The sequence below is a fragment of the Prorops nasuta genome, unplaced genomic scaffold (genome assembly GCF_024137725.1).
Source record: "Prorops nasuta isolate Cenicafe-Biocafe unplaced genomic scaffold, Cenicafe_Pnas_1.2 PNAS00015, whole genome shotgun sequence".
Classification (NCBI taxonomy): Eukaryota; Metazoa; Arthropoda; class Insecta; order Hymenoptera; family Bethylidae; genus Prorops; species Prorops nasuta.
The window spans coordinates 2,207,520-2,235,000 of NW_027116812.1; the positions used below are offsets into that span (position 1 = coordinate 2,207,520).

The window sequence follows — 27,481 nt, forward strand, 5'->3', positions numbered from 1 at the left end:
GGGTCTTGGGTACATACATGTACATACATATACATACAATATAAGGCATGATGATCTTGAAGATTTTATAATTGAACGGTATATTTCTCTATATAATAATAATCTTTCCATATACCTATATATGTATATATGTGTGTGTGTGTGTAATGAAACGTGGAGGCAGTACGTTGGTGGAGTGGGGGGGGGGGGGGGGGGGGTTATAACGAGACAAACGAGGCTTTCTTCGGTAACTTCCTAATCAAAGTAGGCTGGCATTCACGGCCTAATTCGAGAAAACACGCGGACGCTTTCAAGCCTTTGATCGTGAGTTACACACCACGCGACGCTTTTCTTGGCCAAGCTTTTCACAGGCCTATATGTATATAGTCGTTATATTTTCCATTGAAAAGGAGAACGCTGCTGAAAAAGCCGGGGATCGCAGTGAATTCTTTCTTCGTGCCTGTCGCGTCCCTCTTTAAGCAAAGATCGAGTTTCGAATTGAGCTATGTTGATATATAGAGATCGGACGCTTTTCAACGAAAATTTTCACCACTCTTCGCGAGCGAGCCGTCGCGGTCTCTTTAGGAATTTTTAGAATTAATCTTCATCCCCCACATACACACCGCGTAATTAACTCGCTCTGGTATTTTTTCAAGTGATTCTTGACAAAAGCAAAAGCAGGAATTTTGCTTCCGTTCATATAGGAGGTAGTCGGATGAAATAAAAATAAGCTGGAACGAAATGAAAATAAGCTCGAACGAAATTCGACAAGTTCATAAACCGACCGGAGTCTGAATGTTTTATCTCCGCGAAGAGGGGAACGGATGATCGAGCATGAAAATTGACGATTAGATCGAGGAGCTCTTAAAAATGGAGAATTCCGAGCGCTGCGGTATAATATTATCGGATCGTTAGATTGTCGTGGAGAGCTAATACATGAAAAACGTGCTTATCGTGGAAAGAATGGGCGTTGGATGTGCCAGGGAGAAATTTTATTAATCCAGGTTCTCGCGGCTCGTTTAAAAATCATTAGTGGCTCGAAATGGATCATTTGGATGAACGCGAGGAGAGCACGTGGTGTTGCCGGGGCAAAAAATGGATGAAACTGTGCGAGTCGTTGAGAAAAATAATTAATCTTACATCCATCCCGATGCGAGCGCGCGCGTTCGGTAGAAAAAGTGGAATAAAAGAGCGAAGAAGCTCCGCTCCAGGAAGGAAGCAACTTTCATATTTGCATTCGCAGTAACTGTATCGCGGATGTAGAAGTCAGCGTGAAGGAACGATGGAGAAAAAAGGAGGAGAAGAAGAAGTTATTCAGTTACAGTCGCGGAATGTAAAGCAACCGGTGAAAAGGACGGAGTAATGTAGCAGAAAGTTTATTTCAATCTGCTGTATACTACCCGTAGAGCCCGTGAGTATACTATTAATATATTATTAAGAGCATGATATTCCATGCAGGTTTCGCGAAAGCGGATAATATAGCTTTTAAATCCATAAGAAAATCAGCTCAGGGATAATGAGGCTTAAACGCATCTTTAATCTACCGAGAAAATACGCGGAAAGTACCCTCGTTCAACTGGTCTCGTTAATATTTACCTCGGCAATCGACTTAATCCCCATTAACTGCTCCCAAAAGAAACCGAAAATCTCTCCGCATAATATCTTTTAATTGAATATATATATATACAAAGTTTCTCTCGTTTCGTAAGATTTAAAGCACCGGGCACGCGCGTGTGTGGCAGTGTGCGCACTGGTGCATTTTTATCACTGCGTACATGTATACAGGGAGGTCGATTTTTGTTGGGATAGGATGCATTCAATTATTCGTTTCTTCGTATATTGCGCGTAATGGGCAATTTAATAAGCTGCCATACGCAAGCCGCTCCTCGCAGCGTCCAGCTGTGCAAATTCCAGTTTAAAACTCGGCTGAGCCCTGTTATTATTTAGCCGGCAGTGCAATAAAGAGAAGAAGGCAAGGCTGCAACGGGTACGCATGGCACGGATCCGGCGACGACCTCCAGCGATGATTAACGCTCGAATAAAATGATCAAAAGCAGAACTAAAGTGATCCAAGCTCACTCGTGATTATTGCATTCAAAGCAAATCAACATTTTTCTCCTCGTTGCTCCTCCGCTCCGTTTTGACTCCTCTAGCATGGACGGTCGCCAAATTGTAGAATATACATACATATATATATATACCTTATGAAACCTAGCGTGAATCAATATCGATATCTATATGAATTTTCGAATAAAGAGGAAGGATCGAATAATAGATTGGGAATATAATGAGTATAAAGAGCCTATATATATATATATATATATATATTTATAAAGCAATAGTTATTGGAACCGTTTCAGAGATCTAATGATACATATCAGGACTTTTGGTGAAAATGGGGACCGGTCCAATAATTTTTCTTATAATACGAAATGTAAGAGGCCCGGTCCTCATATTTTTTCAAATATAAATCGATAGTTAGAGGAACCAATCTTAGAGACGGCAAAAAGATAATAATGGGGTCCGGGTACTTACATTTTTATATACTTATAGATAGAAACAAGAACCGATTGGATTTTAGATTTTTTGTTAATTATATGGGATAATAAGTAATTTTAATGCTATCTAAAATATTTTAATATTAATGGATATTTAAACATAAAATTTCTTTTAAAAATTAAGTGATCATAAAAAGTTACAGGTTATTCCAATAAGAAATTTATATTGAAATTAACTATGGTAACCGTATGTACATCGTTAAATTACAAACTAACAAAGTGATGTCTGCTGATATCGGATGTTTTGCCTATTTGTCACTATGATTATACAGGTACCTTCTGTAAGAGATAAGTGTCTAAGAATTTTCTATGAATATAAACTTAATTATCTCTACTCCAAAGTAGAATGTAAAAATGTTGAAGTATAAAAATGTATTTGAGGTATTAACTAGAAGATACACAAAAACTGTATTTAGTTTCTTCTCTGCCTAGACTCGGCACTACATAAGATGAACAATTAAATTAAGACTGTGTTGCTTATTAATGACAATAAGATGGAAGCATTTTATATTCAAATCCTACTTAAAGCATGCTCTAATAACATCTACCTGTTAATGATAGAATAAACAGCCTGCTATAATTAAAAATGATTCTAACATTAATAACAATATATAATTATAAGTGCTTACAAATATCAAAAATTAAAGGAACCACAAATTTGATATAAAGATAGAAATCAGCACCATGTAAAAGAGTTTTACTTTAATATCCATTTCTTGCTTTAAAGCCCATACTTTTGAGAAATATAAATGATTTATCGTCTAGTATTCCACCTCGTATATGACAAAATATTATGATTGTATCTGATTTATTATACTAACAAAATTTTATTAAAATTTATCTAATTTACATGGTGCCGACATTTATAATTGTATCAAAGTTTTGGTTCTTACAATTACTGATACATATAAACACTTAAATATATATTGTCAATAATGTCAGAACCACTTATACTGCAAGTAAGTTATCATTTCTCCAGCTTCTTCAAATATTATTAGAATCATTAGAAGTCTAGAAAATGATTTTATGATAAAGTAATTTTATTTATTTGAAAATATTTTACATGCAATTACTCAATTTTTTTAACGGATAATCCAGGCATGCAATAACAAACATTTCATCTCACCTCCATTACATGTATCTTTAATTTATTTGTGCTTCCAACATAGCTTTTATTTACTTTCAAAAATGATAATACAGCATTAACGGTAATAAAGATCTTTAATAGCATTAATATTATTTATCATATTTTACAGTAGGTAAGACCTAATTTACAAGCATAAAGTAAATATAAGATACATAGAATGGAGGTGAGGTGAAATTTTTGTAATTCCACACATGGATTATCCGCTACAAAAATTGAGTAATTATATTACAAAATTTTTCGAATAAACTAGATTACTGAATCACAGAATCGTCTCTTAAACTTTAAATGATTCTAATAATATTTGAAGATGGAGAAATGACGACTTGCTTACAATATAAGCGGTTCTAACATTACTGACAATATATAATTAAGTGTTTATATATATCAGTAATTGTAAGAACCAAAGCTTTGATACAATGATAAAAGTCGGCACCGCGTGAAATTAGATAAATCTTAATGAAAATTGGTTGGTATAATAAATCAGATACAATCATAATATTTTTTCATATACGAGATGCAATACTCGACGACAAATCATTTATATTTCCCAAAAGATTAGGCTTTAAAGCAATAAATGGATAACTGAATCTATTTTACATGGTTCTGACTTCTATCTTTATATCAAATCTGTGGTTCTTATAATTACTGATATATATAAACAGTTAATGATATATTGTCAGTAATGTGAGAACCGCTTATATTGGAATTCAGTCGTGCTATCCTCAGTTTCTTCAAATATCATTAGAGTCATTCGAAGCCTAGGAAACGATTTTATGATTAAGTAATTTTGTTTATTTGAAAATATTTTTAATGCAATTACTCAATTTTTGTAACGGATAATCCAGGCATGGAATAACAAACATTTCATCTCACCTCCATTCCATGTATCTCTAATTTATTTGTACCCGACATAGCTCTTATTTAATTTCAAAAATGATAATACAGCATTAATGGTAATAAAGATCTTTAATAGCATTAATATTATATTATCATATTTTACAGTAGGTAAGACCTAATTTACAAGCATAAAGTAAATATAAGATACATAGAATGGAGGTGAGGTGAAATTTTTGTAATTCCACACATGGATTATCCGCTACAAAAATTGAGTAATTATATTACAAAATTTTTCGAATAAACTAGATTACTGAATCACAGAATCGTCTCTTAAACTTTAAATGATTCTAATAATATTTGAAGATGGAGAAATGACGACTTGCTTACAATATAAGCGGTTCTAACATTACTGACAATATATAATTAAGTGTTTATATATATCAGTAATTGTAAGAACCAAAGCTTTGATACAATGATAAAAGTCGGCACCGCGTGAAATTAGATAAATCTTAATGAAAATTGGTTTGTATAATAAATCAGATACAATCATAATATTTTTTCATATACGAGATGCAATACTCGACGACAAATCATTTATATTTCCCAGAAGATTAGGCTTTAAAGCAATAAATGGATAACTGAATCTATTTTACATGGTTCTGACTTCTATCTTTATATCAAATCTGTGGTTCTTATAATTACTGATATATATAAACAGTTAATGATATATTGTCAGTAATGTGAGAACCGCTTATATTGGAATTCAGTCGTGCTATCCTCAGTTTCTTCAAATATCATTAGAGTCATTCGAAGCCTAGGAAACGATTTTATGATTAAGTAATTTTGTTTATTTGAAAATATTTTTAATGTAATTACTCAATTTTTGTAACGGATAATCTAGGCATGGAATAACAAACATTTCATCTCACCTCCATTCCATGTATCTCTAATTTATTTGTACTTCCGACATAGCTCTTATTTACTTTCAAAAATGATAATACAGCATTAATGGTAATAAAGATCTTTCATACCATTAATATTATATTATCATATTTTACAGTAGATAAGACCTAATTTACAAGCATAAAGTAAATATAAGATACATAGAATGGAGGTGAGGTGAAATTTTTGTAATTCCACACATGGATTATCCGCTACAAAAATTGAGTAATTATATTACAAAATTTTTCGAATAAACTAGATTACTGAATCACAGAATCGTCTCTTAAACTTTAAATGATTCTAATAATATTTGAAGATGGAGAAATGACGACTTGCTTACAATATAAGCGGTTCTAACATTACTGACAATATATAATTAAGTGTTTATATATATCAGTAATTGTAAGAACCAAAGCTTTGATACAATGATAAAAGTCGGCACCGCGTGAAATTAGATAAATCTTAATGAAAATTGGTTGGTATAATAAATCAGATACAATCATAATATTTTTTCATATACGAGATGCAATACTCGACGACAAATCATTTATATTTCCCAAAAGATTAGGCTTTAAAGCAATAAATGGATAACTGAATCTATTTTACATGGTTCTGACTTCTATCTTTATATCAAATCTGTGGTTCTTATAATTACTGATATATATAAACAGTTAATGATATATTGTCAGTAATGTAAGAACCGCTTATATTGGAATTCAGTCGTGCTATCCTCAGTTTCTTCAAATATCATTAGGGTCATTCGAAGCCTAGGAAACGATTTTATGATTAAGTAATTTTGTTTATTTGAAAATATTTTTAATGTAATTACTCAATTTTTGTAACGGATAATCTAGGCATGGAATAACAAACATTTCATCTCACCTCCATTCCATGTATCTCTAATTTATTTGTACCCGACATAGCTCTTATTTAATTTCAAAAATGATAATACAGCATTAATGGTAATAAAGATCTTTAATAGCATTAATATTATATTATCATATTTTACAGTAGGTAAGACCTAATTTACAAGCATAAAGTAAATATAAGATACATAGAATGGAGGTGAGGTGAAATTTTTGTAATTCCACACATGGATTATCCGCTACAAAAATTGAGTAATTATATTACAAAATTTTTCGAATAAACTAGATTACTGAATCACAAAATCGTCTCTTAAACTTTAAATGATTCTAATAATATTTGAAGAATGTGGAGAAATGACGACTTGCTTGCAATATAAGCGGTTCTGACATTACTGACAATATATAATTAAGTGTTTATATATATCAGTAATTAAAGGGACCACAGTTTTGATATAATGATAGAAATCAGGACCATGTAAAATGATTTCAGTTTAATATCTATTTCTTGCTTTAAAATCCATTCTTTTGAGAAATATAAAAGGTTTGTCGTCTAGCATTTTATCTTGTGTGTATGTCAAAACACTATCATTATATCATATTTATTACACCAATCAATTTACATTAAGATTGATCTAATTCCACGCAGTGCCGACTTTATCATTGTATCAAAGCTTTGGTTCTTACAATTACTGATATATATAAACAGTTAATTATATATTGTCAGTAATGTTAGAACCGCTTATATTTGTAGTAAGTCGTATCCTCTTTTTCCAGCTTCTTTCAATATTATGGAATCTTTTTAAAGCCTCAGATATAATAATAGGATTCATTAATATAATTTTTATCAATCATTTTTTATGTAGTTACTGAATTTTTATAACGGAGAGTCCGTTTGTCGAATAATAAAATGTTTTAATCTTTCATTCAAACGTTGATACTAGTAGCCTAATCTAAAAGTGTAGATGATTTTGCTGATAGAGAAATTATATCTCATCTGTTTAACTGATTATTCGATCACTAATAAGTGTCCAAATATATTTCTACTACGGATACGATGAGTTGTAATGAGTCCGGTACATTACTGAAATACAAATGAAATATTCGGTTATATGTCGATTTCCTTGATTGCTTTGTACGCATTTTTTATCAACGAAAATTTCACCTCACCTCTACTACATATGTATATATATATTTTTTATATTTATTTTATTTTTCCGACATATAGCTCTTCTCTGCTTTCAATGATGACAATACAACATTAATGCTTTCAATGATAACATATAATATCATGTGTTTAAAATTTGGTTTCAAAAATGGTTCTTGTTTAATTAGATTTATGAAAACAAGCGTTTTTATATATCAGTAATTATTAGGACTAAAGTATTTATCTAATGGAGTAGAACTCGGGTCCATAGAAAGAACCTTCAATGTGAATATAAATTCATTACATTAAACATTGTGCTCATTAATTGGGACTCATTCGACGTTGATTCTTAAGACAGTCTGAGGTATAAGTAATGGAAACTGCATATTCAGAAGAGAAAACGGTTAAAATTCTCAACAAAAATATTAGACCTTCATATGAGATATTTCACCCAACAGACTCTAATCAACATTACAATAATTTTTCAGTTTTACTATAATTATTTTCAATTTAAAGTAGAACTGTACTTAAAGAATATTTTATACGAGAGATACAAAATTTATTTTACTCTATCCCTAGAATCAGCAGTGCATAAAATGAGCATATACAAGAAATAAAGATTTTTCAGATTATTATGATGAAAGGTTTGTTTAATTTATAGATGTAGTATGCTATAATAACACCTATGGGTGATTGAGAAAATAAATGATCTGTTATGATTAAAAATGGTATTTATTTTACTGACAAGATATTTTGAAAGTGTAGTCGCAAGCGGTAGGGCGAAAAAGAAAAAAAAATGCATTACAATCAAGGACACTGCCTTCTTTTAAGGAAATACTAGAGTTGAAAAAAAAATATCCAGGCTATTTCACAAGAAATTCTGCTGCTATAAAAACATGGGTGAATAACCAGATTAAAAGAAGAATATAAAATATATTAAAATGAATATTATAATATCGCATATTATTATTGTAAGCTCCGAGTTTCATTTATCTGCTTTTGCGTAACATAACAGAATTATTGCTTAATTTTTTTTCTAATTATAATTAGTTTAAATTACAGGCAAAATTTCAATTAATGCCAGTTATTTTAATAAACGCAGTTTATTTTATTTTAACAAATTATAACCATTGCGTTTGGATCATATTTCACATGTAATTTCTTTCAACATAACACAGATAATTGTATTATGGTTCGATAGTTATTAGAACTGTATAGAAAGTAGCTTTAATCTTATAATGATATTATAACTTCAATGATTTCAGTTGGAAAGTTTAATGTTCTAAATGTATTATAATATTAACATAGATTTTATCCAATATATAAATATATATGAATTGTTTTTTTATATAAACGAGTTTATAATAAAATTGAAGATATTTCAAATGGTGATGACTCCTGCCATTAAATAAGTACTTTCCTTCCAGTCTATATTAATATACATATACATATTTATATGTATTTATAAATATTAACAATTAATTAAATAGAAAGAAGTCTTATTTTGTAAAAATTAAAATAATAGAATACTAATTCTTGGAGTAATTTAAGAAAACAACAAAATATATAAAGGATTTGTTTTATCTTACTGCAGAACATACGTAAGCGTAAAAATTCATTAGCCTTTTAAACTTTTGTCATATTTAGAGATCTAAACACTAATTTACTAGACTATTCCACTTATAGATTTCTAAGGAAATGAGAGCTTATTTATTACCTATTACAATGGCTTAAGACTACATTTCTACCAACATGAAATTTTCTGATATTTTAATTCTTCTAAGAGAAAAGGCTGTACCGTATTGAAAAATAATAATTCCATAATATTTATAAAAACATCAAAATCATTTAAGGACATTGTCATATTAAATATTTACTGTACCATTCAGACATGTTTTATATATGAAATAAATAAAATCCTCGTTTATAAGTGAATAATTAATACATAACCATTGAAACATAATTAAAGGGCAAAAAAAAAGAAACGTCATTTTCATATTTGCATTGGATGCTATCTTAATATTTATATTTGTTCTTGTTTCTTATTGACCTTAAATATTCTGGTAAAAAAATGTAATTCTTTATTAGATTTTAATTTACGAGGAGCTATTTTCATCGTAAACGCATACTCTACACCTCCCCAAATTTCATTTTGTAAATAAGTGTTTGCATCTATTTTTTTCTACGTTTATTTATCAAAAATTCGAATTGCTAATCAAAAAAATTAATTCTTATCATTTTATATAAATAAATTTAAGAATCGAATTTGGTAAGTTTGTAGAGTTTATTTATACGATTAAAATAACTCCTCGTTCATTAAAATCTAATAAAATAAAATTAATTTACGAGAATATCTAATTTCAATAAGATAAAAGAACAAATATAGATATTAAATTAACATACGATGCAAATATGAAAAAGATGTCTCCTATTTTGCATTCTCTTTTAATTATTTATGTATATATATATCAATATTAATTATTAAATTATAAACCAAGATTTTATTTATTTAAAATATAAACATGTCCCACAGTACATTAGATATTTAACGCAACAACGTCCTTAATTAGAAACTTATTATTGACTACATTATTATCTAACATTAGCACTTTGTAAATTATTGAAATTTTCTATAAAACAGCGCTCTATTTCTTCTGTCCTATTATTTAAATACTTTAATAGCTTTCGAATGTCTGATTTAATAAGTAAAATCTTTCGTTTTTGAAACAGAGTCTCAATTGCTACACGCACAATAATTTCCGGTTTTACATTCGAAATACTACAGACTGTGTATTCAAACAATTAAATCCCTGGCAGAAACAAATGAAACAAGAAATGGGTTTAAAACTCCATCTACGACAACTACAATGGGCACTTTATTAAAGCAAATAAGTAAACGAGCTATTACAGTGTATATATTGCAGGATGATAAAGAAAAACTAGAATTAGTAGAAAAGTTTTTGAAACTGATAACCGAAGACTGTTCTTCGTCAATTGCACGCGTAGCAATTGAGACTCAATTTCAAAAGCGGAGACAATCAAAAAAGATATTGCCTATTAGATCAGACATTCAAAAGCTAATAAAGTATTTAAATAATGGAATGAAAACATATAATTCGTCACTTAATACTACATTGAATGTATCGAATTCTATAATAAATACATCTGGAAATGGAGTACCTGACGATGAGGCCATGATCGTTATTAGTGTTGAATCTGGACTTAAAAAAGATTTTTGTATGTACTGTCATACTCATCAAACCAAACTGAGTCGTCACTTATCAAGAAAGCATGGGGATATTAAAGAAGTCAAAGAGTTTCTCTTAATACAAAAAGGACGCCGAGAGCAAAAAATTTTGATTAATATAATCCGAAAACAAAGTCAATTTTATTATAATACAAACTCTCAAGCAAATAAAGGCGAACTGAAGGTAATGAAACGCCCCAATGAAAAATTGAATAAAAGAGCAGTTGACTTCGCTTTTTGTCCTCTATGTAAAGGTTCATACTCTAAATCATCTCTTAGATACCATTTTCGCACTTGTAATAAAAAAAGGAATAAAAGTAATAGAAATATATTAACTAAGTCAAGACAAACTGCTGGACGCATACATGAAGTTGCTTGTGACGTATTGCGTTAACGAGTATTTCCCACACTCAGAGAGAACACCATTACAAAGACAATTCGTTACGGTGAGTTGTGCATTCTTTTTGGAAATAAACTCTGTGATAAATATAAAGACGCACATTTCTACGACATGATCCGTCAAAGATTACGTCAAATTGGTCGATTTTTATATGAAATTAAAAAAAGGGATAGCGATATAAATGATTTGTTTTCGGTTTTACATCCGAAAGGAGCGCTGCTACATAGAAGATTTCAATAATTTTGAAACGGCTAATGAAAAAACTTTCGGTGATTCATTTAAAAAAATGTCAGAAGGGCAAAAGAAAACTACTTTGAGATACATGCGCTTTACCATGCGAGGCAAGCTGGGAAAAACAGTGTCAGTACTATTAACTCGAGATGCATTCAAATATATAAAGATACTGCTCCAATACCGCCAAAGTGCCAAAGTACACCCTAAAAACCCTTATCTTTTTGCTGTTCCTGGCACACTTAAGGGTGATTACAAATATCTTAAAGCTTATTTCATTTTAAAAATTTTTCAGAAGAGTGTGGAACAAGTAATCCTGAAGCATTGCGTCGTACAAACTTGTGAAAGCATTTGCCTACCACTTGCTCTTTTTTAAACCTTAGAGACAACGAACTTACAGATTTAGTTGCCTCTATGCGGCACGCAGAAAAAATGCATTTTCAATTTTGGATGTAAAACGGAAAATAAATTATTTATATAGTTAGCCCTTTTTTTAACTTCATATAAAAAACCAATTTATCGTAATTTTTAATGAATCATGTCGTAAAAATGTGCGTCTTTATATTTATCATAGAGCTTATTTTCAAAGAGAATGCACAACTCCTCTCGTATTGAATTGTTTTTTTAATCGTAAACTCTCTGAGTATAGCAAAAACATGTTGACGCAATACATCACAAACAATTTCATGTATGCGTCCAGCAGTCTATGTGAGTTAGTTAATATATTTCTATTTTTTTTTTATTACGAGTGCAAATAGTGTATCTAAGAGCTGATTTCCAGTATATACCTTTACATTAAAGGTAAAAAGTGAAGTCAACTGTTGTTTTATTATATTTTTCATTAGGCTTCTCTCTCAATACTTTCAGTTCGCGTTTATTTACATGTGAATTATTTTTATTAAAAAATTCAATTTTATTCAGATTTCATTAATCAAAGTTTTGTTCTCTCGATGTCCTTCTGGTATTACGAGAAACTTTTTGACCTCTTAATAACATCATTCTTTCTTGATAAGCGTCAAACCAGATTTGTTTCATTAATGTGGCAGTACATACAAAGATCGTTTTTAAGTCCAGCTTCAACACTACTAACGATCACGGCCTCAACGTCAGGTACTCTATTTCCAGATGTATTTATTACAGAATTCGAAAAATTCAATGTAGGAATAACTGACGAATTTTTACTCATATATGCTAACGTAAATTTCTTAGATTCGTTAATTCCTATTAAATCTACATTAGAAACGTCTGAGTCAAAAGTATCAGGATCATAACTTGCACCACTTGTATTGTTGGATTCTTCTTCCCATGCTTCTAAAATAAAAATTAGACTTTATACAACCTGAAAATTACAATTATTTTGTATCTTAAAATCATTAAACAATGAGAATATTTAGTCGAAGGAGGTGGGGACATGTATTAAGCCCACTTGATGCGGGGATTGGTATAAGACTATCAATTATTAAATAAATCTAAAGATAAAGTGAAAAAATCGAAAACAACCAAGTGAGGGAGGAAAAGCAGTGATACGCGAATTATTTTTCTATTATCCCTATTAATCTCCCCCTCCCCCCTCCCGCGCTCTCTTAATCCACTCTATTTTTCTATGTCTTTGAAATGTATAATAAAAATTAGTTTACTAAATTGCCTGACTGTTAGAACAAAGAAAACAAAAGGGATAACAGAAGCAACGTGCGGAGCAATGTTCATGTTTTTCGTTCTATTATCCTCTCACTATCATCAGAAATAGTCATACGGTTTAGCTAGCAATCGTACAAAACTAATATAGACAGATGTTGGTGAAAAGTTATATAGGCATATATTCTGACAATTTAAAAATCTTCATTGAAATGTATAATTTTTCTATTATTTATGGAGCTTGAATAAGCATATAATTAACAAGAATATTAACATGTACCCAAATAAGCAATTTACGATTTAACGTTGTCAAAAATAATATATATATATAATATACTATAATTTATTGAAATCATGCCACAACTGAATTAATTTATTTAACAGCTACCAATTCTATTTATTGTGAATAACTACAAATCGAAAATTGTTCATATAAGAATGAAAATTCAGTGCCAAATTTGTAATAATTTGTAGCATTTTAGCTCGATTGTAACGAATTTTAAATTCTTGTGAGAACTAGTTGCACGTAAGTTTACATTAAACCTATTTAAAAACGAGAACCGTAGAGACAATTGCCTTAAACCATAACTATCTTCCCCTTCGACAAACTAATTAAGACTTTATATATAAGAGAAGGTTGGATACAATTATTTGTTATTTGGAAATTAAGATATCTTATAAACATTCTTTGAGTAAGGCTTACCATTCTCAGGCAGATTTGATCGATCAATTTGTGGGACACATGAAACTTCCTCAAAGCTTTCATTTCCGAAGCTTCCTAGATTCACGTCTTCCATTATAATTGAGCTTATTCTAGATTTTTTAATTTATTAAATCAAATGATGAATTAATATAAATAAATATTTTTTAGTTAAAATAAATTTATAAGAAAATTAATCCAACCTTATATCATTGGTTGCTTCTATAGAATAACTATAATTAATGTTTGTTTTACTATGCTCAGAGGCATCTGCAATTAAAATAAAATTATTTAGCATAAGGATTTAATACAAAGATTCAATTAAAGGAGCGAACAATTTTTATACCTAGTGAGGAATAAGGAACTACAGCATTTGATCCATCAGTAGAAATAATATTATCAGTAGTAATAAAATTATTATGACACTCTGATTTTTCTTGTTCATAGCTATCATTTTGTTTATTTAAACCTAAAACGTTTCAAGAAAAGAGTAATAAAAAGTAAAAAAGGTAAATATACGATTTTACACATTCACCTTTGCTACAAATTACAAATTTATAATATTTTACCTTCTGAAAAATTTTCGTTGGTAATGCAAGTATTGTTAAAAGCACTCCAAATATCAGTATTAGTACCAGATAATTTAAAATTTACAGCTGTAACATAAGTAAAAGTACACGCAAATTAAACAATAAAAATTTAAGGAAAATTATAAAGAATTAAATAAATAAAAAGGAAGAGGACCATGTACCTTCACATTCCGTTATTGTGAGATCATAGGCACTGCTATTATGTAATTTATGGTTATTACTATCAACATTATTCAGATCAGCTACATTATTCTTATGTATATATAGATTATTTTGGGAATATTGCCCTGAAAGAAAATTTTACACAATCTCTTAATTATCAATTTATATCATTTCTTCGTAAACACACAAAATTTATATTTTCTCTTAGCCACTATAAATATAATGGTAACTTTAATAGTTACAGAAGCACACAAGCACTTAAGATAAATATAATATAAACAGAGCTAAGGAAGATGATACCTTCATATTCATGAGTATTAGATTCACCAGGAACGGCAATAATCATCTGATCAATAGAAATACATGTTCCATCTGATGAATCTCTTTGACAAATATTGGAATCATTATTATTACATTGTGCTGAAAATGAAGAATATGAAATACTTGGAGTTACTAACTTTTATATATCACATTAATAATTTGGTTAAATAGAAAATCTTCCATGTATTTCTGCAGGAAACCTTGTGTTACAGAATAACATGTAATAAGTTTCCAGAAATTAAATGGATTCTGTGGAAAGAGTTTAGGGAACAAATACCTTCGAAATCAATGGCCCTAGGTTCCCCAATTTTATGACCAGTGTCTGATTGTAGAGTAGTGCAGCTTATTTCAACAGCTGAGTCTTTTTGGCAATTACTGGTACCATTGGTGTTACACCGTACTGAAAATGAAGGTTATGAAATTCTTATATTTACTTACTTTTACATGCTAAACATTAATAATTGCTCTGATTTCCAAAATTTTTCTATAGCCCACTTACGTAATAGAAGAACATGCAATATGTTTTCAAGAAATAAATGGATTCTGTGGAAAGAGTTTAGGAAACAAATAGCTTCGCATTCAATGGCCCTAGGTTCCCCAGATTTATGACCAGTATCTGATTGTACAGTGGTGCAGCTTATTTCAGCAAATGAGTCTTTTTGGCAAATACTGGTACCATTGTTGTTATACCATGCTGAAAATGAAAGAAATGAAATGCTTATATTTCCTCACTTTTACCAGCTAAGCATTAATAATGTGCTCCGATTTCCAAAGTATCAAAATTTTTCTATAGCCTACTTTACGTAATAGAAGAACATGCAATAAGTTTTCAGAAAATAAATGGATTCTACGGAAGGAGTTTAGAGAACAAATACCTTCATGTTCTATGCCACTAGGTTCCCCAGTTTTATGACCAGCATCTGATTGTACAGTGGTGCAGCTTATTTCAACAACTGAATCTTTTTGGCAAATACTGGTTCCATCATGGTTACGCTGTGCATAAAATGGAGGATATGAAATGATTGTCATTACTCATTTTTTTTTTTTACAAGCCATACATTAATTATTTTTTTATATACCCAAATGTGAATATTTTTCTAAAGCCCCCTTTAAGTAATAGAGTAATATGTAAGAAGTAATAAAAAATTAATTTGACTATACGGACGTTTAGATAATAAATACCTTTGCATTGTTTGCCACTAGGTTCACCAGTATTATGACCAATATCCGTTTGAAGAGTTTTGTAACATGTTTCGACATCTGAGTCTTTTTGACTAATTCTGCTACCATCCTTGTTACACCGTGGTTAAAATGTATAGGATATGAAGTGCATATAATTACTCATTTTTACATGCCATACATTAATAATTTGCTGAAATAGTAAAACTTAAAAACTTTTTTATAGCCCCCTTCAAGTAATAGAACATGCATAATGTGATCAAAACTTGATTTGACCGTAAGGATAGATTTAAGAAAATAAGTACCTTTTCGTTCTATAACCCTAAGAATTCCAGCATTAATGTTAATTTTATTGTATTTTTGAGCCAAATCACATTTGATTTTAGTTACAGCTTTCTTATCATTGCTTCTTTTTTGACTTGGATTGATAAAAAATTTTTATTTTATTTTTATATTATTGAATATTAGCTTTATAGGTTTTAAACAAAGGAACAAATTTGAATATTCTATTTAATTATCTTTCCTCTTCTTCGGTTGGTTATAATTATTTTTTTCAGCTTTTATAGTTTCTACACCGTTTGTTTCTAAATTATCTTTTATTTTTATAAGATTTTTATGATTTTCTGAAAATTTAAGGAAAATGATTAAACAAAACAATGTTGATAGTAAAAAATGTATCTACTTAATTTTTACTTACTAGAAATTTTAATGATTTCACCAGCATAAAGTTCACTATTTGTACATGAAATATCTGCTTCTTTAGAGATATAATAAACATTATCCGTGAATAAAGCAAAGCTTATATTATTGAGTCTAAACGAATGTAGTATACTTTTTGCGGTAATGGTGATTGTTTTATAAATTAGCTTTGTTAGAAAACCAACGATCAATATGCACACGAGCCATGAGGAAGTCCAAGGAAGTCTAGAAGTTCTGGAATGTTCTTCAACTGTTTAACGCTGGAAATATTGCAACATTGCCTTAAAAAAATGTGATGATTTGAGGACGTTTTTTGCTTGTTTTGAATTTTAGGCAGCGGCCACTATAACTTCCCGCGGTTAGAATGAGTTTTACAAGTGAAGCCAGTCTGCGTCTATATCGTCCCCCTACTATGGCGTCCGAGTCTATATAACTATATAAGCTGGGTAGTCAGAGTGGGGGGTCCGCTTAGACCCAGACTGGCTTTACAGGGTAAAATTCAAATTCTAACCGCGGGAAGTCACAGTTGCCGCTGCCGATAAATTAAAACAAGCAAAAAACGTCATGAATGCTCGGAATTTGTTTAAGGCAGTGTTGCAAAATTTTCAGCGTTAAACAGTTGAAGAACATTCCAGAACTTCTAGACTTCCTTGGACTTCCTCATGGCTCGTGTGCATATTGTTCGTTGGTTTTCTAACAAAGCCAATTTATAAAACAATCACCATTGTCTCAAAAAGTATACTTCATTTGTATAGACTCCAAAATGTATGCTTTAGTTTTATTCACGGATAATATATATTATATCTGTAAAGAAACAGATATTTCATGTAAAAATGGTGATCTTAGCATTAAATATAAAGATGGTAAACGATATGCTGGTGAAATCATTAAAATTTCTAGTAAGTAAAAATTATGTAGATTTATTTTTACCATCTACATCGTTCAATTAAATTATTTTCCTTCGATTTTCAGAAAATCACAAAAATCTTATAAAGATAAAAGATGATTTAGAAAAAAACGGTTTGGAGACCATAAAAGCTGAAGAAGATAATTCTGATCAACCAAAGAAGAGGAAAGGTAATTGCATAAACTATTCACATTTGCTCCTTTGCTTTAAACCTATAAAGATGACATTCAATAATATAAAGAAAAAACTAAAAATTATTTTTCAATTTAAGTCAAAAGAAGAAACAATGATAGGAAAGCTGAAACTAAAAGCAAATGTGATTTGGCTAATAAAGAAAATACAATTAATATTAATGCCGGGGATCTTAGAGCTACAGAATATAAAGGTATTTATTTTATTAACTCTATCCTTACAGTTAAATAAATTGTTGATTACTTATTGCATGTTATTCTATTATGTAAAGAAGGCTGTAAAAAAGTTTTGAAATTCTGGTATTTAAGCAAATTAATAATTCCTGGCAAGCAGAAGTTAGTAATTACATGCATTTTATATCCTTCATTTTCAGCACGGTCTAACGATGAAGGTACCAGTAGTTCTCAAAAAGACTCAGCTATCGAAACTTGCTACAGAACTCTTCAAACAGATACTGGTCTTAACACTAGTGAATCTAGTAAAATTGAATGCCAAGGTATTTATACTCTAAACGTTTATCATGTAATCAAATTAATTTCTTATTACTTCTGGCATATTATTCTATTACCTAAAAGGGAGCTATGGAAAAATATTCAAATTTGGGTATATAAAAAAATTACTGATGTATGGGTTGTAAAAATGAGTAGTAACAATCATTTCATATCCTTCATTTTAAGCACGGTGTAACAATGATGGAACCATTATTTGTCAAAAAGACTCAGCTGTTGAAATAAGCTGCACCACTGTACAATCAGATACTGGTCATAAATCTGGGGAACCTAGGGCCATTGAATGCGAAGGTATTTGTTCACTAAACTCTTTCCGTAGAATCCATTTATTTCTTGAAAACATTGCATGTTCTTCTATTACGTAAGTGGCCTGTTAGAAAAATTTTGGAAATCAGAGCACATTACTAATGTTTAGCATGTAAAAGTAAGTAAATATAAGAATTTCATAACCTTCATTTTCAGTACGGTGTAACAACAATGGAACCATTATTTGTCAAAAAGACTCAGCTGTTGAAATAAGCTGCACTACTCTACAATCAGACACTGGTCATAAATCTGGGGAACCTAGGGCCATTGAATGCGAAGGTATTTGTTCACTAAACTCTTTCCGCAGAATCCATTTATTTCTTGAAAACATTGCATGTTCTTCTATTACGTAAGTGGCCTGTTAGAAAAATTTTGGAAATCAGAGCACATTATTAATGTTTAGCATGTAAAAATAAGTAAATATAAGAATTTCATAACCTTCATTTTCAGTACGGTGTAACAACAATGGAACCATTATTTGTCAAAAAGACTCAGCTGTTGAAATAAGCTGCACTACTCTACAATCAGACACTGGTCATAAATCTGGGGAACCTAGGGCCATTGAATGCGAAGGTATTTGTTCACTAAACTCTTTCCGTAGAATCCATTTATTTCTTGAAAACATTGCATGTTCTTCTATTACGTAAGTGGCCTGTTAGAAAAATTTTGGAAATCAGAGCACATTATTAATGTTTAGCATGTAAAAGTAAGTAAATATAAGAATTTCATAACCTTCATTTTCAGTACGGTGTAACAACAATGGAACCATTATTTGTCAAAAAGACTCAGCTGTTGAAAAAAGCTTCACTGCTCTACAATCAGACACTGGTCATAAAATTGGGGAACCTAGGGCCATTGAATGCGAAGGTATTTGTTCCCTAAACTCTTTTCACAGAATCCATTTAATTTTTGAAAACTTATTGCATGTTATTCTGTAACGTAAGGTTTGCTGCAGAAATACATGGAAGATTTTCTATTTATCCAAATTATTAATGTGATATATAAAAGTTAGTAACTCCAAGTATTTCACATTCTTCATTTTCAGCACAGTGTAAAAATAATGATTCCAATATTTATCAAAGAGATTCATCAGATGGAACATGTATTTCTATTGATCAGATGATTATTGCCGTTCCTGGTGAATCTAATACTCATGGATATGAAGGTATCATCTTCCTTAGCTCTGTTTATATTATATTTATCTTAAGTGCTTGTGTGCTTCTGTAACTATTAAAGTTACCATTATATTTATAGTGGCTAAGAGAAAATATAAATTTTGTGTGTTTACGAAGAAATGATATAAATTGATAATTAAGAGATTGTGTAAAATTTTCTTTCAGGGCAATATTCCCAAAATAATCTATATATACATAAGAATAATGTAGCTGATCTGAATAATGTTGATAGTAATAACCATAAATTACATAATAGCAGTGCCTATGATCTCACAATAACGGAATGTGAAGGTACATGGTCCTCTTCCTTTTTATTCATTTAATTCTTTATAATTTTCCTTAAATTTTTATTGTTTAATTTGCGTGTACTTTTACATATGTTACAGCTGTAAATTTTAAATTATCTGGTACTAATACTGATATTTGGAGTGCTTTTAACAATACTTGCATTACAAATGAAAATTTCTCAGAAGGTAAAATATTATAAATTTGTAATTTGTAGCAAAGGTGAATGTGTAAAATCGTATATATACCTTTTTTACTTTTTATTACTCTTTTCCTGAAACATTTTAGATTTAAGTAAACAAAATGATAGTTATGAACAAGAAAAATCAGAGTATCATAATAATTTTATTACTACTGATAATATTATTTCTACTGATGGATCAAATGCTGTAGTTCCTTATTCCTCACTAAGTATAAAAATTGTTCGCTCCTTTAATTAAATCTTTGTATTAAATCCTTATGCTAAATAATTTTATTTTAATTGCAGATGCCTCTGAGCATAGTAAAACAAACATTAATTATAGTTATTCTATAGAAGCAACCAATGATATAAGGTTGGATTAATTTTCTTATAAATTTATTTTAACTAAAAAATATTTATTTATATTAATTCATCATTTGATTTAATAAATTAAAAAATCTAGAATAAGCTCAATTATAATGGAAGACGTGAATCTAGGAAGCTACGGAAATGAAAGCTTTGAGGAAGTTTCATGTGTCCCACAAATTGATCGATCAAATCTGCCTGAGAATGGTAAGCCTTACTCAAAGAATGTTTATAAGATATCTTAATTTCCAAATAACAAATAATTGTATCCAACCTTCTCTTATATATAAAGTCTTAATTAGTTTGTCGAAGGGGAAGATAGTTATGGTTTAAGGCAATTGTCTCTACGGTTCTCGTTTTTAAATAGGTTTAATGTAAACTTACGTGCAACTAGTTCTCACAAGAATTTAAAATTCGTTACAATCGAGCTAAAATGCTACAAATTATTACAAATTTGGCACTGAATTTTCATTCTTATATGAACAATTTTCGATTTGTAGTTATTCACAATAAATAGAATTGGTAGCTGTTAAATAAATTAATTCAGTTGTGGCATGATTTCAATAAATTATAGTATATTATATATATATATTATTTTTGACAACGTTAAATCGTAAATTGCTTATTTGGGTACATGTTAATATTCTTGTTAATTATATGCTTATTCAAGCTCCATAATTAATAGAAAAATTATACATTTCAATGAAGATTTTTAAATTGTCAGAATATATGCCTATATAACTTTTCACCAACATCTGTCTATATTAGTTTTGTACGATTGCTAGCTAAACCGTATGACTATTTCTGATGATAGTGAGAGTATAATAGAGCGAAAAACATGAACATTGCTCCGCACGTTGTTTCTGTTATACTTTTTGTTTTCTTTGTTCTAACAGTCAGGCAATTTAGTAAACTAATTTTTATTATACATTTTAAAGACATAGAAAAATAGAGTGGTTTAAGAGAGCGCGGGAGGGGGGGGGAGATTAATAGGAATAATAGAAAAATAATTCGCGTATCACTGCTTTTCCCACCTCACTTGGTTTTTTTCGATTTTGTCACTTTATCTTTGGATTTATTTAATAATTGATAGTCTTGGATCAATCCCCGCATCAAGTGGGCTTAATACATGTCCCCACCTCCTTCGACTAAATATTCTCATTGTTTAATAACTTTAAGATACAATATAATTGTAATTTTCAGGTTGTATAAAGTCTAATTTTTATTTTAGAAGTATGGGAAGAAGAATCCAACAATACAAGTGGTTCAAGTTATAAGCCTGATACTTCTGACTCAGACGTTTCTAATGTAAATTTAATAGGAAGTAACGAATCTAACAAATCTACGTTAGCATATATCAGTAAAAATTCGTCACTTAATACTACATTGAATGTATCGAATTCTATAAAAAATACATCTGAAAATAGAGTACCTGACGATGAGGCCATGATCGTTAGTAGTGTTGAATCTGGACTTAAAAAAGATTTTTGTATGTACTGTCATACTCATCAAACTAAACTGAGTCGTCACTTATCAAGAAAGCATGGGGATATTAAAGAGGTCAAAGAGTTTCTCTTAATACCAAAAGGACGCCGAGAGCGAAAAATGTTGATTAATATAATCCGAAAACAAAGTCAATTTTATTATAATACAAACTCTCAAGCAAATAAAGGCGAACTGAAGGTAATGAGACGCCCCAATGAAAAATTGAATAAAAGAGCAGTTGACTTCGCTTTTTGTCCTCAATGTAAAGGTTCATACTCTAAATCATCTCTTAGATACCATTTTCGCACTTGTAATAAAAAAAGGAATAAAAGTAATAGAAATATATTAACTAAGTCAAGACAAACTGCTGGACGCATACATGAAGTTGCTTGTGACGTATTGCGTCAACGAGTATTTCCCACACTCAGAGAGGACACCATTACAAAGACAATTCGTTACGATGAGTTGTGCATTCTTTTTGGAAATAAACTCTGTGATAAATATAAAGACGCACATTTCTACGACATGATTCGTCAAAGATTACGTCAAATTGGTCGATTTTTATATGAAATTAAAAAAAGGGATAGCGATATAAATGATTTGTTTTCGGTTTTGCATCCGAAATACTATAAATTATGTATTCAAACAATTCAAACCCTGGCAGGAATAAATGAAACAGGAAATGGGTTTAAAACTCCATCTACGGCAACTGCAATGGGCACTTTATTAAAGCAAATAAGTAAACGAGCTATTACAGTGTATATATTGCGGGATGATAAAGAAAAACTAGAATTAGTAGAAAAGTTTTTGAAACTGATAACCGAAGACTATTCTTCGTCAATTGCACGCGTAGCAATTGAGACTCAATTTCAAAAGCGAAGACAATTAAAAAAGATATTGCCTATTAGATCAGACATTCAAAAGCTAATAAAGTATTTAAATAATGGAATGAAAACATGTTATTCGTCACTTAAAGAAAAGTTCTCGTACAATGATTGGAAAAATTTGGCCGAATTTACACTAATCTCAGTGCAGCTCTTCAATAGACGTAGGGCAGGAGAAATGGAGCGCTGCTACATAGAAGATTTCAATAATTTTGAAACGGCTAATGAAAAAACATTCGGTGATTCATTTAAAAAAATGTCAGAAGAGCAAAAGAAAACTGCTTTGAGATACATGCGCTTTATCATACGAGGCAAGCTGGGAAAAACAGTGTCAGTACTATTAACTCGAGATGCATTCAAATATATAAAGATACTGCTCCAATACCGCCAAAGTGCCAAAGTACACCCTAAAAACCCTTATCTTTTTGGTGTTCCTGGCACACTTAAGGGTGATTACAAATATCTTAGAGCTTATTTCATTTTAAAAAAATTTTCAGAAGAGTGTGGAGCAAGTAACCCTGAAGCATTGCGTGGTACAAACTTGCGAAAGCATTTGGCTACCACTTGCTCTTCTTTGAACCTTACAGACGACGAGCTTACAGATCTGGCTGCCTTCATGGGGCACGCAGATAAAATTCATAAAGAGCATTATCGCCAACCTGTACTTAGTAAAGAAATATTGCAGATATCTAAAATTTTAGAAATAGTGCACGGTAACGATATAAATGATGAGAGTGATGATTCGGTGGACAATCAAAGCGGTATAATTTTCTATAAATTTTATTACTTGTTTTCTAATCAGTTTAGCATTATATTCTATTTTTTTAATAGGTATAGAAGAAAATGTAGATGATCCGCCAACGAAGAGAGTGCGTAGAAATACTGACTCGGAATGGTTAGAAAATCAAGCTGGTTCGGCTGAAATTATTCCTAAAAAAGCATTCCCTCTTGACGAGGATAACTTCACTTATATTGCAGAAAATTTACCAATGAAGAAGAAACGATCAAGTAAAAAATTATTAATTATTCTTCTCTTAAGTATTTGTAGCTTTATACTATCTTGATTTAAATGTTATGTAGTAAGATAAAACAAATTCTTTATGTATTCTGATATTCTTTCCTTATATTACTCCAAGAATCAGTATTCTATTATTTTAATCTTTACAAAATGAGACTTTAATTTTATTTCATATTTGCATCTAGCTTCACCATTTGGAAAGTGTACTCGTAAGCGGTGGGGCGAAAAAGAAAAGGAAATTGCACTTAAAGAGTTCGGACATCACATTGAATCAAGAACACTGCCTTCTTTTAAGGAAATACTAGAGTTGAAAAAAAAATATCCAGGCTACTTCACAAGAAATTCTGCTACTATAAAAACATGGGTGAATAACCAGATTAAAAGAAGAATATAAAATATATTAAAATGAATATTATTATATCGCATATTATTACTGTAAGCTCCGAGTTTTATTTATCTGTTTTTGCGTAAAATAACAGAATTATTGCTTAATTTTTTATTCTAATTATAATTAGTTTAAATTACAGGCAAAATTTGAATTAATGCTAGTTATTTTAATAAACACAGTTTATTTTATTTTAACAAATTATAACCATTGCGTTTGGATCATATTTCACATGTAATTTATTTCAACATAACACAGATAATTGTATTATGGTTTGATAGTTATTAGAACTGTATAGAAAGTAGCTTTAATCTTATAATGATATTATAACTTCAATGATTTCAGTTGGAAAGTTTAATGTTCTAAATGTATTATAATATTAACATAGATTTTATCCAATATATAAATATATATGAATTGTTTTTTTATATAAACGAGTTTATAATAAAATTGAAGATATTTTAAATGGTGCTGACTCCTATCATTAAATAAACACTTACCTTCCTATCAGTAAAATTAATACCATTTTTAATCATAACAGATCATTTGTTTTCTCAATCACTCATAGGTGTTATTATAGCGTACTAAATCTATAAATTAAACAAACCTTTCATCATAATAATCTGAAAAATCTTTATTTCTTGTATATGCTCATTTTATGCACTGCTGATTCTAGGGATAGAGTAAAATAAATTTTGTATCTTTCGTATGAAATATTCTTTAAGTACAGTTCTACTTTAAATTGGAATTAATTATAGTAAAACTGAAAAATTATTGTAATGTTGATTACAGTCTGTTGGGAGAAATATCTCATATGAAGGTCTAATATTTTTGTTGAGAATTTTAACCGTTTTCTCTTCTGAATATGCAGTTTCCATTACTTATACCTCAGACTGTATTAAGAATCAACGTCGAATGAGTCCCAATTAATGAGCACAATGTTTAATGTAATGAATTTATATTCACATTGAAGGTTCTTTCTATGGACCCGAGTTCTACTCCATTAGATAAATACTTTAGTCCTAATAATTACTGATATATAAAAACGCTTGTTTTCATAAATCTAATTAAACAAGAACCATTTTTGAAACCAAATTTTAAACACATGATATTATATGTTATCATTGAAAGCATTAATGTTGTATTGTCATCATTGAAAGCAGAGAAGAGCTATATGTCGGAAAAATAAAATAAATATAAAAAATATATATATACATATGTAGTAGAGGTGAGGTGAAATTTTCGTTGATAAAAAATGCGTACAAAGCAATCAAGGAAATCGACATCTAACCGAATATTTCATTTGTATTTCAGTAATGTACCGGACTCATTACAACTCATCGTATCCGTAGTAGAAATATATTTGGACACTTATTAGTGATCGAATAATCAGTTAAACAGATGAGATATAATTTCTCTATCAGCAAAATCATCTACACTTTTAGATTAGGCTACTAGTATCAACGTTTGAATGAAAGATTAAAACATTTTATTATTCGACAAACGGACTCTCCGTTATAAAAATTCAGTAACTACGTAAAAAATGATTGATAAAAATTATATTAATGAATCCTATTATTATATCTGAGGCTTTAAAAAGATTCCATAATATTGAAAGAAGCTGGAAAAAGAGGATACGACTTACTACAAATATAAGCGGTTCTAACATTACTGACAATATATAATTAACTGTTTATATATATCAGTAATTGTAAGAACCAAAGCTTTGATACAATGATAAAGTCGGCACTGCGTGGAATTAGATCAATCTTAATGTAAATTGATTGGTGTAATAAATATGATATAATGATAGTGTTTTGACATACACACAAGATAAAATGCTAGACGACAAACCTTTTATATTTCTCAAAAGAATGGATTTTAAAGCAAGAAATAGATATTAAACTGAAACCATTTTACATGGTCCTGATTTCTATCTTTATATCAAAACTGTGGTCCCTTTAATTACTGATATATATAAACACTTAATTATATATTGTCAGTAATGTCAGAACTACTTATATTGCAAGCAAGTCGTGTTTATGAAGCTTCTATGAAATATTATTAGATGTTTTTAAAATGTAAGAGACGATCATAGATTCATTAATCTAATTTATTTCCAACATATATATTTTATGTAGACACTCAATTTTTTTAACGGAGGGTCCGTTCGTTAAATAGCAAATAGCAAAATCTTTAAATCATTCATTCAAACTGTGACACCTGTGGTTTTATCCGAAAAGATAGTTGATTTTGCTAATAGAAATTATATCTCTCATTTGTTTAGCAGATTATTATATCGCTAATAAGTGTGCTAAAATATATCTACTACGATTGCGATGAATTATAATGGATTTGGCATAATAGTGAAGTACAAATAAAATATATAGTTAGATGTTGATTTCCTGGATTGCTTTATACACATTTTTCATAAACGAAAATTTCGCTTCACGCCTGGCCAGTATAAGTATCTTAAGTTGATTTTATACTTCCGACAAGATCTGACCTGTTTTCTAATGTAATACATTCAATATCCTCTATAAACTTTAGCTACTCGTTTTTTCGAACTACTGTATCATATATAAATCCACATTAGCGAGATTGAAAAAATTTTTTGCTCGGTCCTATTAATTATCGATTTATAATAATAATCATTGAATTCATCAAATCTATTGCATTTCAATATACCTCATTCTCAATAGATTGTAAAATTAATAAAATAACCTTCTTTAATTAATGTATACTAAAAATTTTGCAATGTATACGCAATATATACCAATTCTATGTTAATACTAGAAAAGTCCTTTTAATTATCAATACATAACAGAATATCAATTTGGTTTATATCTTCATAGAAATGATATACATTTAAAAAATGAAAGCGAAATGTGACTCCTGAGAACGAGGTATATCAATGTATACAAATGTATACGATACTTTAGGATGGTCCTCATATCTGTCCTTTTATAAACATATATATATATATATATATATATATATATATATAGCTGCACGCTTCCATAATATGCTCTATATATAGTATATAATAGTCGATTGTTTTTGGCGCGATTCCATGGAAGAATGGCGAGGCACGTATCGGTTGACGAACCCCGGATTCGCTGGATTAGCTTTTCCACGTAGAGTGCAGCGA

The 27,481-nt window shown here is 29.8% G+C and overlaps 2 protein-coding genes across 3 annotated transcripts in view; both read left to right on the plus strand.

The window, feature by feature from the left end:
* The window catches only part of LOC136778854 (Krueppel-like factor 7), a 222,529-nt gene that overhangs the window by 148,633 nt on the left and 46,415 nt on the right, over positions 1–27,481 (plus strand). The window lies entirely within an intron of this gene.
* Positions 18,947–24,569, plus strand: LOC136779150 (uncharacterized). Its single transcript, XM_066736551.1, has 12 exons — positions 18,947–18,953; positions 19,002–19,124; positions 19,296–19,418; positions 19,597–19,764; positions 19,892–20,017; positions 20,113–20,199; positions 20,300–20,422; positions 20,499–20,565; positions 20,656–20,765; positions 21,790–23,688; positions 23,759–23,935; positions 24,131–24,569. Exons 1-12 carry the CDS (start codon positions 18,947–18,949, stop codon positions 24,337–24,339), a joined length of 3,219 nt encoding a protein of 1,072 aa, XP_066592648.1. The 3' UTR covers positions 24,340–24,569.